This window comes from Odontesthes bonariensis, chromosome 17 (genome assembly GCF_027942865.1).
Source record: "Odontesthes bonariensis isolate fOdoBon6 chromosome 17, fOdoBon6.hap1, whole genome shotgun sequence".
NCBI lineage: Eukaryota > Metazoa > Chordata > Actinopteri > Atheriniformes > Atherinopsidae > Odontesthes > Odontesthes bonariensis.
In genome coordinates this window covers 17,603,783-17,622,712 of record NC_134522.1, presented here as the reverse complement: position 1 = coordinate 17,622,712, position 18,930 = coordinate 17,603,783, and the positions used below count along the sequence as shown (strand labels likewise).

The following is an 18,930-nucleotide window of genomic DNA, read 5'->3' as shown; positions in this document are numbered from 1 at the left end:
CATATATATTTATTTATCTATTTATTTAATTATTTATTTAATTTGAGATCTTGAGAGTGCATTTAGCTGGTAGAAAAGCATATTTTCCTTCTCACTCGCTTTTCCCTCTCCTGTTGGTGGCACTGAGTCTGTGTATAGGCCTGTCAGCAGAAATTGATGGGGCTTGCTCAGAGCACCAGGGCTGCCCACTTCACTCATCTTTAACACAAAAGGCTGGTACAAGCCCCATAGATCCAGGAACCATTGCCAGTTCCAGGGTTCAGACTGTCTGCCACCCATACATTACCCATTTTTAATAACCCCAGAGAAGCGGTGGGAGTGAACTGTGATCTACCAATTAAATTAATACTTCTCTGCAACATATTGCTTTACATACTGAGCACCCACTACTGAGAGAGAGCCAGCACTTTTATTCTGAGCTCTTTGCACTAGTGAGCTTTATTATGATGCAGGAATAGAGGTATTTACAGAGGAGTTAGTTCCTCACTATATAATCTGACACTTTCTAGTATTCCTCAGTAAGCTGTGTGATTGACAGCAATGGGGTGGAGCAGCCGTGATACATTTTGTAATAATCTGAGTGGCGTCAGGTTCACTACTATGCTAATGAGCTAGCGTGTTGGTGGTTTAGCATGACTAATGGCACGTACTGCTAACAGAGCTGTCTTGGAATAAGGTTTGGAGCAAAGCAGAAATACAGAGGCTTTACGAGAGTGTTGTGAAGGTATAAGATGGTGAGAGAGGAGAGTTGTTAGCTTGTTGCGTTGTTAGTCTTTTGGGAAAAGTAAAATACACTTGAAGCTTGATTCCTTTGGCAGATATGTTCAGCAAAGCTGAGGAGCAAAGGCAGCAGAAAGAAAATGGCCTTTTACAGTGCAGCAATGATTTTGAGTGCACATGTGAACCATCGCATGCTTTATTTATAAAAAAGGAACAGAGGCATGTTAGAGGTGTTTGTGTAACACTTTTTTCCTCAATAGATTGATGTCTGACACCGTCATGGAAAAGTGAAAAGGGCGTAGTTTGTTTTTGTGTTACTTTTACTTCCTTCGGGATACTTAAAAAAGAAAATGTGTGTTTAGCTGCATGTACTGATTTTATTTTTTTATCGTTTGCTTGTGCAGTTTGATTCATCTCGTCCATAAAAAACGTCAAAATTAAGTTGGTTGCACAAGTGTTTTTATTTATTTATGCGATCCACTTTCCAAGTTTGCGTTGGTTGATGTGAACTGATTAAACTCCTCGTCGGTTGTTTATTTGTTGTGGAGACGTTTTGAAGCTCGCTACAAGTACTCATTCCTTCCTTTTCTCCAAGCCTCCACTTCTGGAAAGTGTGGAATTGTTGATAAGTCATCTTGGCAGCTTAGCAGGAGTAATCATTTCCCTCCAGATGTTGGTTTGGGAAGGAACCAAAAGGGAGTGAGGAGGGGGAAGGGGGGAGAAAAAAAAACATCTGCCGCCACTACCAGTTCCACCCCAGTACATGAAGTCATCTCCTCCTCCCTCCCCATGTTTCCCAATATCGCCTCCTCCACTCCACTGCTAATTTTTTATTTATTTATTTATTTTTCCTCCTCAATCTCAGTTCTACACATACAGCCTCTGTGTTTCCCAGGAGGCTGCCAGGGCAGGCTGTGTTTACTGCTGAGGTAATTGGAGTAGTTTGGAGAGAGTCTGACCCTGGCCCTGCTCAGGCCTAAGATATGTGTGTGGGGGTGTACTCACATGTGTGCATACGCCTGTTTGTGATGACTGGCAGTGAGGCCAGGGAAGGAAAGCGGGCCTTAGCCAGTGTCAGCCCACTCGGGAGCTGACAAATTGGCTTTCACTACGCTGTCTGCTTTTTTTTTTTTCATCTTTTCTTATATTCTCCAGCTATTCCTTTCTTCGTTCTTCATGTATATCCATCCCCCCACCAACAGTCGTCCATACATTGTCTTGCACTTGCTCTGCAATGCTTTTTCTCCTCCCGGACTCTTGTTTCACTTCTTACTGTATCTTTCTTTGCTCATCATTTCATCTCCCTCAGCTGTTAGCTGTGCTGCATAGATGGTAACTCTCACCAGACATAAGCGATAACTCCCCTTCAGTGGCAGTCATAGACATGAGCAAATTCATCCGACCCACCCCAGGCACCAGCTGTGTTTATCTGGGTTGGGATAGGTCTGGAGTTGGGAGAGTCAGGGTACAGACAGGTACTTATTTAGCTGTTGCTTATTGTTATTCAAACATGTGAAGTCTGAACCATTAAATACAAATTCTGTCATCTGTAATAATTGGCATTAGCTACAGTTTGTATTCATTGAACATATTGACACAAGCTTGGATCAGAAGAGGCACCAAAGAGTGAAGCATGACAGTGATTTCACATGCATCAAGTGACCTCATCACCGGGTTGTCAGTTTGGCAGTGGGACACGGCTCACATACTTGAGCTCATCGCTCTCCCATCTCCCTTCTCTTCCCTATTTCCCTCATCCCTCTGTCTTGCTTGTCCCTGATAGCTTTTACCGCTCTGCTGATTTCACAAATAGGTCTCATTGATTGAATCTGATTCTTGTGGATAGAGCAGCTTTATTGAGTGGCTTTTTTTTTTTTTTTTTTTTTTAACTGATGGACAGCAGCATGGCGGGTGTGTATGTTTGTTACACACATGCATGTGTGAATGTTGGATATAAGCAAAACCTTCCTTCCCTCATTCCTCGCATTCTCTAATCCAGTAGCTATCGCTCTCTGGGGTATTCCAGCAGCCAGATAATTTGACACACATGCAGGATGCTCACACACACAACCTTAGTCATGGCTTCCTCTAAGTGAATGCTTTATTATGGCATGTGCGTGCTGACTTAGGAGTCTGTTAATTGTGACGACACCTTGAGCAGGGCGACATTAAACGGTTAACTGCTCTCCCTGGCACTGTTCATCATTCATTTAAGCTGTGCTTCTTCAGTAGGAAGTTGGCTCAGTATACCTGGGGCCACATGATTAAAGTCTATCCAACTATTCCACAGCAGTGTCAGCAGCCATATCTTTTGGTTTCTTCTGATCTCAAAGCTCCGGTGTGCAGTCATTTTTAACCAGTCATCATTGTAGTTGTGGAGCTCAGACCATGGTGCTCGTATTGTCATCACTTCCCAAACAGCCCTAAACAGTACTACAGAGAACCAAAATGTAGCAGGAGGTAAAATATATTTTGATGCGGGGAAATGAGCTTGTTATAGATGCGAAACAGAAATGATTCGTCAGGGTTTGGGGGGTTTAGCTAGCAAACTGTGTTAGTGAGAAGATGGAGCTATATCAGCAGCCCTCCACTGAGGATACACATATTTCACACACAGCACACACACCTCACTCCAGCCTCATCCTAGCAGCAGCATCTGTGCTCCTCCCCTCGTGTTGCCCTCTATTTTGTGTCTCTCCACTAAACAGGCGGTGCGCCACCTTTGCAGAGTTGGATGGATGGTGGTACCCTCTTCCCCTGCGCCCATTTAACCCCCACAGCCCAGTAGATCTATCATAATACGACACACAAACACACACAAGAAGCTCTAACATTCATCCAGCCGGCTACTGAGCAACCTCAAATCTTTTTCTCATATTGATAAAAAGCCTCCAGGTTTGAAAACATTAGAGTAATATTTGGTACAGCCAAAAATATACCATGAAGATGTGTTGCTTTTCTTTCTTCTTCTTCTTTTTTTGCGTTCATTGCTGGGTTACATTGCGCTCACAAAGGAAACCTGCAATTATATTCAGGTTGGGAGGCAGCAGGCTTGTGTTTTCAGGTGCGTTCAGCAGTGTGGACATTGTTTATCAGGCTTTCTATACACAGACCAAGGTAAAAGCGAATGCTTGGCCCCTGTTTTGGAGAGTAAGGCCAGCTTTACATCAGGAATGTAGCGCGTTTGTCGCGTACACTTTTCTGAACTGTTACGCTTTGGGCGCATGTTTGTTTCCTCTACTGGGGTTCCATCCTGCAAAGTTTTTAAATACAAGCATACCTCTGCTAAATGGCCATACATACAGCTTTTAGTAATTCGCGGTTGAAATGCTCGAAAAACCGATACAGAGCGGGAACGTGCAGGTGCCAAAATGAAATGAAAATTGCTTTTTGTCATCATAACATGCAGGCTGTATCTTTAATGTCTGCGACATGTTACCTGCTGTAAGTTGTATTAATACTGATACGAGATCAATGTGTTGACCAAAAAGCTCTGTTTAGTTTACCATCTATGCAAGAACCGCTTCCACGACACTTATCTCTCTCATGAAAAGACGGCGTCACATCCTGATCTTCTGCACATTTTTTGCATGTCTAACCAGCGTAACATGCAAAATATTTAAAAAAGGAACATTTTACAAATCATTTCAAGTTTTTGCTGGCTTGTCTTTCGATTTCTCTCTGTAAAAGGCTGGTTTGGTCAGAGTCTGATCAACTTTGTGATGGAAAAACAGCCAAAAAAGATCATAGTTGGATGAAAGAAGCAGAGATCATGATAAAAAAATTGGATTCAATAATGTCTTCTAGCTCTTGCAATTATGTCAGAGCATGTTCTTCTATGCGTACTGATGTTTGTATAAAGGTTAGAGCACCTGATTATTATGATTTTAGCTCTCTGTTAAAGACGGTGTAATGTCCCATGTGTTTGCCTAGTCTACCGTTGACCTGGGCAATGTTCAGTCAGTGTTGATCCAGCATGTCAAGTGCTGCTCTCCCCATTTCATATGCTGATGGTAGAGGAACAGAATAGTGCTGACTGCTTTTTAAGTACATTCAGATTTATTCATGCTAGTCTAGTCTGTTAGTCTATTACCCCTTGCTAAGGACTGCACTCTGAGTACGCCTTCACTTTCAGCTCTTTGATGCAATCTTCTATTTTTGATTATCAGAACAAATTGAAATGTGTCATGAGAGTTTCATTACTGGCCTGACCTTTTTTTTTTAAAGTGAGTGTTGTTGTAGTTCGGAGCATATTGGATGTTACTTTGATCATTTCAGACGTATGATTTCCATTAAAATAGAAGACAAAGCACTGTTGACATGGAAAAGGAGAGGGAGTTTCCTTGCTTCGTTAATTGGGAGCTCTGTGATACACTTAACAGTGCACGTACACACACACACAGCTGAATAAAGTGACTACTTCGAAGACACAGCCTTATATTTAGTCAAGGGAGACCAGCCTCTGTCACTTTTTCTCTTGCTTAACCTCACTCTCTCCTCCTCTCTGTGGCTGTGTTGAAGAGGAGTCTCGAGGGAGGGCTTAACTTTGAGCCCTTGTTCTTTTATTTTTTGCCTTTCTTTTTCTCTTTTCCCTTCCACTTCTTTCTTTCCTTATCGTCCTCTGAATGGAGCTACAGATGGTTATTGAACTATGACTTTGTCAAAGAAACAGAGCCTGCATATAGATTGAATAGAGACATGCAGGAGGTTCAGTGTGTCTTCCTGTTTTTATTTTTATTTTTTGTTGCCACCAGCAAGCTGGTGCATCTTATTCTGTGTGCATGTGTTAGTATAAAGATACATACTCAGTATGTGGCTGAGTAGCAATCCTTTGTACTTGTAAGCTGAATAACTAAACAAAAAAACATCACAACGTTAACATAGCAGCAAAAAGGCATGAAATCAATAGTTCACTTAAGGTTGAACTGAGGGCAGCAGGACTTCACACGCTCATCTTCGCACCATTCACTTTGGAAAATAATTCACAAAGGGCCCAGGTGAAATTATGATGTACTACCTGGAAAATCACAGGGGCTTTTTTGTTGTCATGGTTATTGAGTGTTCGGTTGCTCCAGGGGAAATGGGGTGTAGGGGTGGGGGGAGTAGAAAGGAAAGAGGGGTGGTGGATGGGTGCGAGTGGGAGGAGGGGTGCTATCTTAATTGCTTTCCATGAATAATTTCAGTCCCCTAATTTGGCGATAATGACAGTGGCTGCTGCTTTTGTATTTATTTATCCAAACATTAATTGACAGGACTGACATTAGCCAGGGCGGTTATTGCGCATTTGATTGCGCACAAGGGAGCAAAGAAAATTACAGTAATTATCATTCTGATATGGATTATGAATATGCATTCTCACACTTAATGTCTCTGTCAGCAGTTTAGTAACAACAAGGCACTCTGCCATGACAACAGCACTTTAGCTCATCCCCATCTTTGTGTCTCCAAACTCAATCCAACCAGTGCGAGTGGAGAACAGATGACATGTCATGTCTAAGTGATTAAACTGCCCCATTTTAACATTTCAAAGCCCGGGCGTATGGTTCGGTGAACTGTTGTCATGTTCACTTGGCCTGGAAAGGTGGCTTAGCCTGTTGGAGTTGGTATATGTTCTGGTATCTTGAATGCATCTCAAAATGTCTTTCTTTTCTCTTTCTCAGGCGGAGGGGGAGGATAATTTGAAGAAGATGCAGCTGATGGAGCTTGCTATACTCAATGGGACGTATAGAGACAACAACATCAAAACATGTAAGTAAACTGCAATTAAAAGACGTCCATGACTTACGCATTCTTCTGTTTTGTAACATATACTTCTAATCTTTACATTACTTACAGTTATTAATTGTATTAAAAAAATCTAATCTATCTTTTATTAAACAACTGTTAGTTTTTTTGTGTGTAACCAAATCTTGTTTATCATGTTACCACCATACCATTATTATATCTGTGACCACTAGCAGACCTCTTTCAAGCTCTCTAAGGTTGTCTTCCAACCATGAGTAGGACTGCTTCTATTCCATTCTCCATATTTCCTTCCTCTGAACATCCCTCCACCCATCCTTCACCCTGCAGCCCAGATGCATTTGCTCTGTATCACTTGCTCTAAACTTTCAGCACATTGCTGTATTCCACCTGCTCAATTCTGCATGCCAGTCACTAGACCACACGTAATGAGCCCCTTTCAGACATGCTCTGTTTCCCATTAATCTGGTGACAACTTAACACATAGGTGTCATGTGTGAATTACCCCGTGGTGCTATTCTGTAACATTTTGAGACAGAAATCTCAGTAGGTCAGAAATAGTAAAGTGTACATATCAAATCAAACATGGCACAAATTTCACCTGCCGCAGTCACATTGAAAGACAGGCCTGTACAGCAGCGGTGGAGTAATTTTACATATAACTCGATAAGGACTGTCATATTATGTTACACTTCTTGCACAGTCCAGTCTCGCACTAATCGCATTTTTTGTGCACACACAATGGCTTCTTCCATCACTTTCACAGGCATGTCTGAATGAAACTGTGAGGAACATTAATGGAAAAGTAACCGATGGGTGAATAACTGAATGCCATCGTGTTAACAGACTGATGAAGCCATTAATGCTACATATCTCATGTGTGAAACGGGCTATATCTGCTCCAGAACTTGTGCATGTTCTGTCTGGTCTCTGATTGTGGTTTTATCATTCAAAATGTACTCCAAACCCGATCCGTAAATGGATTTTTCTGTGCACTTTGGCTCAAATCTATATAAGGAAAATTAACGTGATGAATTTTTTATTTAAGATGTGTTCAAGTGGTTGTCATGACGATCTAGGCCACCACCGAACTGCAGTTACGCTGGCCCTTGATTTGAGTGTGGCACAGCTCACAGCACTCGCTAATGCATAATCTCTTGAATAAATGTTTGGTTTTCCCATCCAACAGAAATTGACCCGCTGACTGTGTTAAAGATCAATATTTCTTTAAATCATTAACAACTCAAAGTTTAATATGTTACTACACTAACCTTCGTATCACAAGTTCAAAATTCAATTGTGAAAACTGTCTCCTCTGATATGCAGTCAACAGCTCTGTTAATGTTGGCATGTGCGTCATTGACCTCACCTGTGCTATTTCCATTAGATGAATGTATAGTTGCTATGGTGATTGGTATGCTTCAATTGCATTGGGATGACAGCTGTATTTTGTGCTTTTTGTGTTTTGGTATGTGGGTTTTTACAATTTTCTTTTGCTTTGTTGATTTTATTTTTGCAACAGATTGTCGCTTTTGTGGTTCCCCACCATGATCATTGCATGGACTAATTTTCCCTTTTGCTCCTCTCTCCTCCTCTCCTTTCTTCTCCTTTCCTTTCTTTTCCTCCTTTGTATTTTCCCCCTTCGCTGTTCATCTGTGAAAATGATCAACCACACTACACTTTGTTTCTTGTCCTTTCTCTTTCTCTCTACACCTGTCCTTTGCTCTCTTGCTTATGGCAGCCACCCTTGCGTTCTCTCTTGCAGCGGCGGCAGCTGCCGCTCAGGGCCCCCGCCTCATAGCGACCTCTACTGGTCAGGTGTTGCCTCATCAGGCACTCCGACCCCCAACACAAGCTGGGGCTCCCATCATGAACCTCATCCGGCCTACTCAGATGGCTGCCATGCTACCCAATGGCACCCCCACCCTGGTGCCTCCCTCACCGGAAGCTGGGCTAATCTACACCACCCCTTACGATTACCCTTACACCTTGGCACCCACCTCCCTGCTGGAGTACCCCATCGAGCACAGTGGGGTTCTAGGTAAGAGAGCCTGGGGAAGCATAGGTGCAGCAGGTGCAGCGGCCAACTTTGGCCAGCCCGGACAGGAGGGCGGCTTGTTTTACCCCGGAGCTGGGATGCTGGACGCGGCTTCCATGAGCCACAGTCAGGACTTGTTGAAAGGTAAATATATTGTGTCCACCTGAAGATCAAAACAAACAAACTCACAGGGTGGATGTGCTGGTGAAGCTCTTGGTGATGGGATGACCAGCAGTGTGGCTGATATGGACACCAAAGTTTATATTGAAAGGCGAAGGGGGCAAAGTTTACCTTGTGAGGGCATGGCTGTTAAAAGTCTCTTTGTGCTCTTGACTAAGGTTATTTCACTGTTTCAGTTACACGCTCACCAAATGAATGCGCTCTCAGGTCTACATTGCCTCTTTTCTGTAATGTTTATGGGAGGACTTGCCTCAATGTAAACTGAGGCACGCTGGCAGACACGCACTCAAACAAGCAGCCTGCCCTCTTACCCTTTCATGCACTGGCCTAGAGGCATATTCAGTCTAGCGGCAGATCCCCTTGGATTTCTGTGCTTTTGAAATCATTTCTCTGTGCCGTTCTCTGCAGGCAGGCCTTGATGCCTCCAGATAGTCCCTCTCTCACTCCCACTGGGGATGTTCATTAAATTCCCCCAGTCTTACCGCTTTTCGTCTTCTTTCCTTCCCTCCATTGTCTTAGCTTCACCCCTCTGGAACTCGAGGCCTCTGTGCTTATGTCAGGATAGTTCAGTATGAAGGTCCATACATTCTACTCATTCTCAATGGTGCTCAACACATCTGTTACCAAAGAGACAACTGTACATCTGTGCATATTTAAAAAAAAAAAAAGTAGCCTGTAACGTGCACCTCATGTTGTTCTTAAAGCATAGCTTTTTCCCCATGCAGAGACAGAAGAGACTTTCTCACTTTGTGTCCAGCTTAATGTTTGACACCGTACTCCTCTGATGTTTACCATGGCATCATGTGGCAGCAGCACACATGAGTGTGATTTTTAGCTGACCTGTGTATCTGAGGTGCCTCTGGGAGGCATGTGTAGAACAGACAGGGCCAGCTGACTGGCTTTTCTCTCTTTAACTTGCAGGGTTACACCAGCTTAGTGCATTTTATTTACTCACACTATCGATTGGTGCCTTCAGCAACACAGGGCCCTGTGGAACACGCTCACTCTCATACTCGCACACTTTTGTGAACTTGGCTCGGCCGCACACGCTACTGTATCCAGGCACTGTCTGCTTCTGAGTGTGAGATAATGGTAGGCCATCTGCTGCTTCACAATAGTTTAGGTAGTTGCATAGTCATCATCCAAAACCCAATCTTATCAATGCCAGGACAGCTTATCTCACATGGCCCCTCTTCTTCTGGGAATTTATGATTCTTAATTCCTACACATCACATTTTTGTAAGACTTAAACATACTGTGATACACACACACACTGTTTATTTTAATTTTTTTGTCGTGTATATGAAGCTGTGTCAACCAGTGCAGTATGAAGAAATCAGTTGTGACAAATTTAGGAGGGAAATGACAGCCTCTGCCGTCAGTGAGCAGATGACCTGGAGAGGAATGGTGAAAGCGGGAAAGAGAAAATGAAGGAAAGAGGGAGAGGCAGGTGGTGTCTGGCACTATTCAATTACCATCAGAGCTGTATTGGATTTCCCCACCTTTCAAAATAAAGAGACAAATTTCTCTCAGTTCCCCTGTGGATCCCACAGGAAGAATCACATTATTTTTCTAGACAGCCCAGAAGCCTGTTCCCTTTACCTGCCCCCTTTTCAAAGAGTCCCCATATAACTGAGCACTGTGGAATTTTAGTACTTAAGTTATGCATTTTTAAAGTACCAAGCAAATCTCCAAAAAGATGTATTTTTTTTTTCTACTCCTTTTTTCTACATGTAAGAAGAGAAAAGAAAAAGACTTGTGGTGTGTATATGTACTATAATCTGTATTACGTTTTGTGTACTGATGTATAATCCAAGCATTATAAATCATAATGGTTAAAATGTGAATGTTGTTACTGTAAAACATGACTGTTTCTCCCCTCATCGAAGTGAATGGTTTCTAACCTTGTGGACCTGTTACAATCTAGGTGCAATGGCTACTAAAGTGAGACGGCATGACACGCGGGTCCATCCTTACCAAAGGATTGTGACCGCTGACAGAGGTCAGTTTAGTCTCTTAGCTACACTTTGCTATTGACTGATGCATTTCAATGATTATTATGCCTACTATGCCTCAATGCCTTAGTTGGGAAATTGTATATTGTCTGTATTGTATTATTTGTTTTGCTCCCCCCTGCCCCCCACCATCTTTCCTACCCAATACTCCCACACACCAGCTAAATGGTTGACTGTGGTATGCACATTTTGTTTACATTTAGTACTTAACATATACAGTTTGTGCAGACTGTGTATATGTCAAAGCTCAGGCAAAAGTGATCTTAAGAGGTTTTCAGTTCACGCAGCTGTGAAGCCAGGACAGGTAAATAATTTGCAGGCAGTGTTTGAGGTGTATAATGACATTCCTCTGATGTGAGATTAGAGCCTAAAAATGGGGCAGGCTTGTTCCTATACATGATTTATCTCCTGGGCTCATAAGGAGCAAAGACAAAGGAGAAGCCTTTCTATACTGTATCTGAGAGATGGCAGGCAGAAGACGAGCAGCACATGCTGCTACCAGGCACCATTTCACCATAGAATTCAAATTGATTTGGGATTTTTATTTTTCTACGGAGGATAGACACGCACAGACATTAGCTGAGGTAGCTTGCATTCTCACCAGTGTATTGCAAACATATTGAAGTGAAGCTAAATACATTTTTTTTTTTTAAATATTTCAGTTGTACATGAGGTACTGTCATTTTATATTTGAGCATTTTATATCAAATGTATTTATGGTTTTGTGTATATTTATATTATATAAAAATATACTGCTAAATAAAGAGAAAGAATCAGAAAGTATTGATTCATCTATTCATTGCACATTTAACACTAGTCACAGTTATCCTTCATATAACTTTAGTTACTTTTACCACTAATCACACTGTTTGTAACTTGCACTCCAACTTTGAAGACACTAAAACACTAGAGTTTTGCTTAGTTTGTTTTCTTTATTTGATTCATTTTGTTTGTTCGACCTCTCTTTGCTTCTGAGTTTTGGTTTTTCGGGGGCAATGTGCTGCTTTAATGAAACCACCAAGCTAGCTGATCCAGGGTGGGGCTTTAGCAGTTTGGGATCATGACGTGAAAGCGTCATGATTCTAATGAGATTAGCCGGGTTCATCTCGTAGCGGCAGAGGGATTGGGAGCAGGAGGGGGGGGGGCAACATGAGAGATTGCATTCATTTTATTGTTAAAATGATGTCATTCCAGTCTCTTCTTGCTGACACTAATATCCTTTCTATCTTTTTTTTTCTGTTTGTTTTGTTTTTGTTTCTAACCACCTAGCCGCCACCGGCAACTAACACATGACCTTCTGACCTCTGAACTCTTCACCCAATGACGAGCCGCCCCAAGCCTGCCTGCTGATCAGTTAACTGGTAATTGCCTTTTGCTAGCCTCTCGGACGCAAGTGAGAGAGAGAGAGAGAGAGGCGCCTGCCCGTACAGTTACCCTAACACGTTCTGACAAAAAAAAAAAAAAAAAAAAAAAAGTAGAAACCAACGCAGAATCTTCACTGAAACACACAACAAAAACCCAACAAAGTTGTGTATTATTCATTTTTTTTCCCTCTGTTCATTGAGTTCAGTTCCCATTCTTTCTCTTTCTTTTTCTTCATGAATCATGTACTGGGTGGATGTGTTTGTGGTTTTACTCATAAATCTGCACTGAATTATATAGCAATAAAGACGCCCAACCCACCCCCAGCCCCAGAATCCCCGAATTGCTCTGATTTGGTGACCTCACTTTGTATTAGTCCAAGTTCAACATCTACAGTGTGTCACGAAGACCATTTGGTTTCAGAGTAATGACATCACCCTCAAAACGCCCGATCCCACCCCCGCCCCGCTCAAAGCATATTTGTAAGAGCCCCTATTGGCTCCCACCCGGTTCAAACACCCACCTACTGTGAGAGAAAAAGAAACGGAAGGAACGAGAACATGCGCTCATATTAACTTGTTTAATTTCTGTCATTTTTCACATGTATTTTAGTTGTTGAGCTCTACGTTGTAATTATGAGCTGACACATTCTGGGTGTGCCCCTCTAAACAGCTTCCTGTCTGTTTTTTTTTGTTTTTTTACAAAGCATGGCTGAAATGATTGCAGAAGAAGCTTTTTATGATTTTATGTGTTTGTTTTTGTTTTTTTCTTCTGTCTTGATTTAATGCTTTTCTTTTGAGTCATATTCTCCACCTGATTTAGTTTTAGTTTTTTTTTTTTTTTTCTTATTTCTGTTCATATTTGACTAATGACCCTTGCTTAAGTAGACGAGCTAAAACGAAGCAGATGGTTATCTCCAGAAATCAAAATCTCATGTTGAGGAAGGCTGCAGGAACTTAAAGTTACGGAAGGCAAGGTGGGAAGGTCAACACTTGGGTTGATGGATCTGTGTGTGTGTTTGTGTTTGTGTTTGTGTGTGTGTGTGTGCGCACATTTGAGTGTGCGTGTGTTGTTTAACTAATAACTACAATGAAAGTAGGGTGTGCTGAGGCTTTGGGGACATTGGGGCAGTGCTTATAAGCTACTGACCATTGCTACACCCCCATCCACACTACATCCACTATACAGTGCCTGATGTATTCAGAAGAATATCTCAATGAGTTTAGCTGAGCTGTGATCACAAAGACGCAAAAAAAGAAAGAAAAAAAAAAAGTATTGTGTGCAAATTTAGCCAAAGGGTTTTCCAGTGACATATATATCTGCAGTTATGCATCTCTCACAGAGGGCTCTCTTTGTGATTTTGGAGTTTGGAAGGGTGTGAACTTTTTGGTGCAGACAGCCAGTCAGATGATTTTTTGTTTGTTTGTTAGTTTGTTTATTTTTTTCTGGGCTGAACACAGGCAATTAACACTAAATTAACACGCTACTCAATTGCAGCGCATTGCTAGGGAGTTAGGACACTTTGAAGATCCGTACATAAAGGATTTTGTCATGAGACCCGGCTTTGATATTGAGTTGTTCCATGAGTTAGGTTGACGAGCAAGCATTTATATCTTTTTTTGAATTTTTTTTTTTTCGTTTCTTTTATTTCATCTGAAAAGTCTGATCATTTATTTTTATTTTCGGTGTCGATTTAGTTTTTTTTGTTTTGAACTCCAATTATTTTGTGTAAGTTGGGGGCATAAGGTCGGCATAATCTGAACCTTCCTGCGTATTATTAAGTATTGTTTTTACTAGTGAAACTGAACACATCCCAAAACCATCCATAAGTGCATCCACAATGTGTCACACCTCCCTCTGATCATAGTCTGAGCCCACAATCCTTTGTTCAACTCTCTCAAGAAAAAAATAGGATGTGAAAGCCATGCCTGCCTGTTCAAATTGCTTTATACATACGTCTTATATATATATATATATATATATATATATATATATATATATATATATATATATATATATATATATACACACACACACATACACATATATAAATATATAAAAATGTAGATATGTCATTGCATTATACAAATACAGAAGAGAACAAAAAACAGATCATTTTACAGGGTGCTGGAGATGAAAAAATTGAAAAATCTATTTTTGGCAATTTTAGCTTTTGATACTTTACTTGCAGTTATAAAATCTGAAAAATTCAAATAAAAAAAATAAAAAAGTTTCAAACCGTATATAGAAGAAAACAGAAAAACTGAGTGGGTGAGGAGAAGCAGCGCCGTTACCCCGAACATGATCAGAACAGGAAGACGAAGACCAAAACAGTCGTAAACCCCCCTACCCCCCACCCCGGGGAAAGCTGGCGAGATCAGAGCGAGACAAGACGCCTAGAAGGATCAAATCAAAAAGTGCCTTATCGAAAGCGGTTTCTGTTTTCTAGTATTCCAGTTGTGTTCAATAATATCCAGCACCCACCAAGATGGCGCAGAGAGGAACGGCTAGTGTTACACGCTCTAAATAGTCGAGCACGGCGGCGTCCGTCCACGGCGTGGCGCCACCGGAGTTATTCTATGCAAAAAAGAATAGCAGTCGTTTTGACCAGCTAAAATATGTGCCATGGTTTTGTCTTCCTGAAATGATTTCTTTTTTTTTTTTGCTTTTCCTTTACTTGATGGCCCTTTACTCTGCTGTGTGAGCAGGTTTTGTTTGTCTTATCGTATTTTAAACGATCACATGAAATATTGTCTTGATTTTTGGTGACTGTGACTTAACTTCCTAGAACAAATTGAACTGCCAATAGAGACCCAGTTGTCTGCCAGAACATGTTTTGATCGTGAGCTGAGAAAAATACATAACGTTGGAGGGAACGGACAGGAGAGTGGCTTTGTGTGTGTGTCCCCCCCCCCGTTGGCGTTACGCCACTTTGTTTCAACAGCTGAAAACTGAACGCATCCAGTCTCGTGTGTCTCCTCGTCGATCTGAACACAAACTATCAATACGATAATGAGATTTTTAATGGGCAAATGAAGCTCTGGATAATGAAACGAGCAACTGTTTCACAGCCAAACAGTTTTCAGTTATTGAAACAACTGACGGTTTATCGCTGGAAGGTGAAATGATATGAAAATTGAGGAACTCTTAGACCCAATGTAACCTTTTGGCAGTTTGTTTTTCTATTCATAGCTCTTTCATCACGCTGTTACGCCCGAAAGGTCAATGAAATTTTTCTTTTTCAGTGTTATTATTTTAAATTGAAATGCAATATTAAAGTGGAGCAAGCGATGGCAATTCAGCATTTGACAGTATTAAGAAAATTCCCTCTGCAATGTTACAACTTGCTGTGTCATTGTATAAAAAAAACAAAAAAAAGGCTGGATAAGTCCATCAGGTGAAAGGTTGACTCTATACCTACCGTATTCTCTCTGGCCTGCCTACTACATGTATGATAATGTAATTAACAGCCATTGTTACAGGTTTATAATGTATTTTTCTAATCTCATTTTATATGTATATTAATCATGTTTCTGAGTGCTTTATTATTTTTTTTTCTTCCTTTACTTTTATTTGAAATGAAACCCACTGCAACTTCCCCTTAAAACGGCCCTCTCTTTGTCCTCCCCCCGCCCCCCAACCCCACCCTCCCCACCTCTTCTACACCTTAAACTGTCTCTTGTGGGGAGTGTTGCCTTTTCCCTGTTATATTTTGTTTTTCTTGCCAGTTCCCAGCTTGTTTAACTCATTAGCTACTTTATTAGTTTTCTTTGTCATAAGTATTTTTACATGCTTGCATTTAGTTTTCATGGTGTATGCTGTTATTTTTCTTATTAACCTCTTGGCATTTATTTTAATAAAACATTCTTAGTAAGAATTTTACTAACTTGCTGATATTTTGTCTTGTGTTTTTAACCAGTTTCATGAATGTGTTACCTCGGTCTGGTTCACGGACTAACACGATTAAAAACCAGTGTCTGGCCACAACTTCCGCTGACGAGCACAGTACCTAAACACATCATCTGTGCACACGCGCTCCACACACACACCACCACGATACACATGCAACACACAACCTAACTGGAAACTGCACGAGTTGATAAGCGTCCCTCACTCCACTCTCTGCTGACACTCTTTATACTCGCCCCGCTGCGTTCCAGCACTGCTGCTGTGTCTCGTCGTCTCTCTTGGAGACGGCTCCTCTGTTAGTTGTCCTGTCCTTCTGTGTCACTGCCCTCCCCCGTGAAGCGGCAGGAAGTGTGTGTGTGTGTGTGTGTGTTTGGTGGGGGGATGTATAAGCTGCACGTTGCTTGAGGTCGCTGGTTAACTTCTGGGTTAGAGCATTTCTCTCTTGAACAAGGCGTACGCCCATTGATGGGGAGATTTATCTGCACGCGGGTTACTCTCAAAGTCCAACCCCCCCCCCCCCCCCTAATCCCTGAAGATAGAACTCCATTTCTGACGAACGGCCTTTCTCTAACCATTAGTTAGTGCAGCACTAATCACTATCTGTGCAAAAAGATACTGCACATTAGTCATCTCAAAAGGATTAATTTGACTGTGAATATGTAGAGCAGAACATCTCATCGCGCACCATAAATGTAGGGAGTTATTTACAAATGACACTCGGGGCACGTAGACAGTTGAGGAAAACTAAACGTGGTCTCTCTTTCTTTGCGTCCGTCGCTTGCCGTGTCCGGACGGCAGCATTACAGATATCTCCAGCTGTTGTGTGTCCAGCGAAAACGTCTCCCCTTTCAGCTTATTGATGCAGCTGCTAATACTGGGCCGTTTGGGAGCTTTACAACGCTCACACATACCAGTTCACCATGCCAATATTAAGTGCTTTGGGATCAAAACAAACCTCACTGTTTCTTTTTTTTTCTCTGTAAAATGCTGATATTGCTTCAGCTAGCCACTACTTATTGTTTTTTTTGGGGGGAGAGTTTTTTTTTCTCTGTGTGTGTGTGTGTGTGTGTGTGTGTGCGCGTGCCAGGGCGTGCTGTTCTTCCTCCCACCTTCAGTGCACTCGTCCCTGGGTTCATTCAGCTTTCCTCCTCCTTCCACTAATTTGGGGTTTTGACACTGACACACAAAAGATTAACTTTATTAATCCTGATATTACTTTAACCCACTGAGTGCCCCCCCCCTCCCATTCCTCACCCCGAACCCTCTCCTTTAAATCTGCACAACAAACACTTGGCCTCAAGTGTTGCGATTCTTTTCTTGTTTCCGCAAGCTCAGAGCAAAAAAAAAAATGTCTAACATCAAACTTAACACCTCTCCTCTCTGAAATTAACATTTTTTGTCTTTGATCTGAAGACAGGTGCTCCCCCTTCCCCCCCCTCCCTCCCCCTCACCTGGAACTCCTGCTTTTACACCAGCAGGCAGATGCAGAAATGAGATTAAAGGCAGCAAAATAGTTTTTCTTTTATTTTTTTTTTTTACTTTGACTTTGACTTTGTCCATTTTGTGTTGTCAGACATTTTTGCTTTTAATGTTTTTTTTTATCGCCCCCTCCCCCCCTTTGTACCAGTTTCGAGTGACGTCGGCTCAAATCCGTCCGGTAGCATTTTTTTTAACACTTTTCCGCCCTGTGTTGGTCGAAGTTTTTCCAGTGGCACCAAGTTTATTCCCTGAAGCACAGCGCACAATAAACATTGCCTGAAAAAAAAAAAAAGTGCCTTTTTTTTTTTTTTTAATATATATATCCTTGAAATCGGGCAATGATATCTATCTCTTTTGTTGTACTTTCTCACTCAAGTGCCGACTTTTTTTTCTCCCTTTACCGCACCCGAAACCTTTTTCTTTGAGCCTAAAAGCCTGAACGCTGTGTTTTTGTTTGTTTTCAGCTAAAAACACTGACCCCATAAAAGTTTGGCTTAATGGATCCTGTTTTCGACTCGATTCGATCCACTGAGAGCTGTTTCCTCTCTCTGACTGGGCCACAGTGTGCAGAATGTCTGCTTGGCTGCAGACTTCTCGGTGCCTTTACGCACTCCAACTGCCTTTTCACCTCTCAGTATTTAGTTGTTTCTTCTCTTTAACAAACATTCCTCCGACAAGTTTAAACGGCAGATCTATACCGGTCAGTATTTGCCTCAGAGATGTAGCACTCAGGTGGTTATAAATGGTCAAAGCTACACAAATACAGAAAGAGAAACATTTTAGCCCCACTGGATTATTACTTTTGTCCTTCTTTGACAGTGATGAACATGCAGTGAAGACTATAAAATATTTTTTTCCATAAAACTATTCAAGTATGATTATATTACTGTAAGTTCCTCGCTCATATAGTGGTGCACTAATATCTGTGAGATTTATTTTTTCTGTGGAGTTGTAAGTTTTTTTTTTTCCATGTCAGACCTTGTTTTGTGTTCCTTTTGTTTTCAACGGGAGGTTAGATTATTATTTCTTTTTTTGAACAGGGTGTCAAACATGTAATGCCAGTTTTTGTTGCTCACGCCAAAAAAAAAAAAAAAAAGAGAAAAGAAAAGAAAAAGGAGAGCAAAAATGTCAAGTGTGCAATAAAGAACCATATTTACAAGCTTCCCTCTCACTGCTCTACCTGGACTCGTCCTTTGCTTCTTTATCGATGACGTCTTTTCTTGGAGCTGCTGGGACTTTCAAGGTAGGTGTGCCACATATCTGAGGGGAAATGAAATGTGCCACTTCGAACCTGAGGAAATAAAAACAAAGAGGGGCCTTTCGAGCATTAAGTGGAGTCTTATTTTTAGCCTTGAAACTGACTTTTAGCATCTGGCTTGGGAAAGAACTTGGCACATATATTTCACCCCGCTCTGGTCCGGTTGATAGGGCTTTTTTTTTTTCTTTTTTTTTTTTTTTGCATCTCTGACATTCATGCGTGACAGC

At 41.5% G+C, this 18,930-nt stretch overlaps 1 protein-coding gene across 3 annotated transcripts in view; it reads left to right on the top strand.

Moving 5' to 3' along the window:
* Positions 1-18,614, top strand: part of qkia (QKI, KH domain containing, RNA binding a) — a 72,986-nt gene extending 54,372 nt beyond the window's left edge. Inside the window, exons 5-8 of one of the 3 annotated variants that reach the window (XM_075448083.1) lie at positions 6,381-6,468; positions 8,204-8,644; positions 10,608-10,682; positions 11,965-18,614. In XM_075448083.1, coding sequence (XP_075304198.1) covers positions 6,381-6,468; positions 8,204-8,644; positions 10,608-10,682; positions 11,965-11,981 — 621 coding nt within the window. In that variant the 3' untranslated portion in view covers positions 11,982-18,614. Of the gene's footprint in view, positions 1-6,380; positions 6,469-8,203; positions 8,645-10,607; positions 11,476-11,964 lie in introns of those variants that run through there. The other 2 variants (XM_075448084.1, XM_075448082.1) reach the window with 2 other exon arrangements.
* Positions 18,615-18,930: the final 316 nt, after the last annotated feature.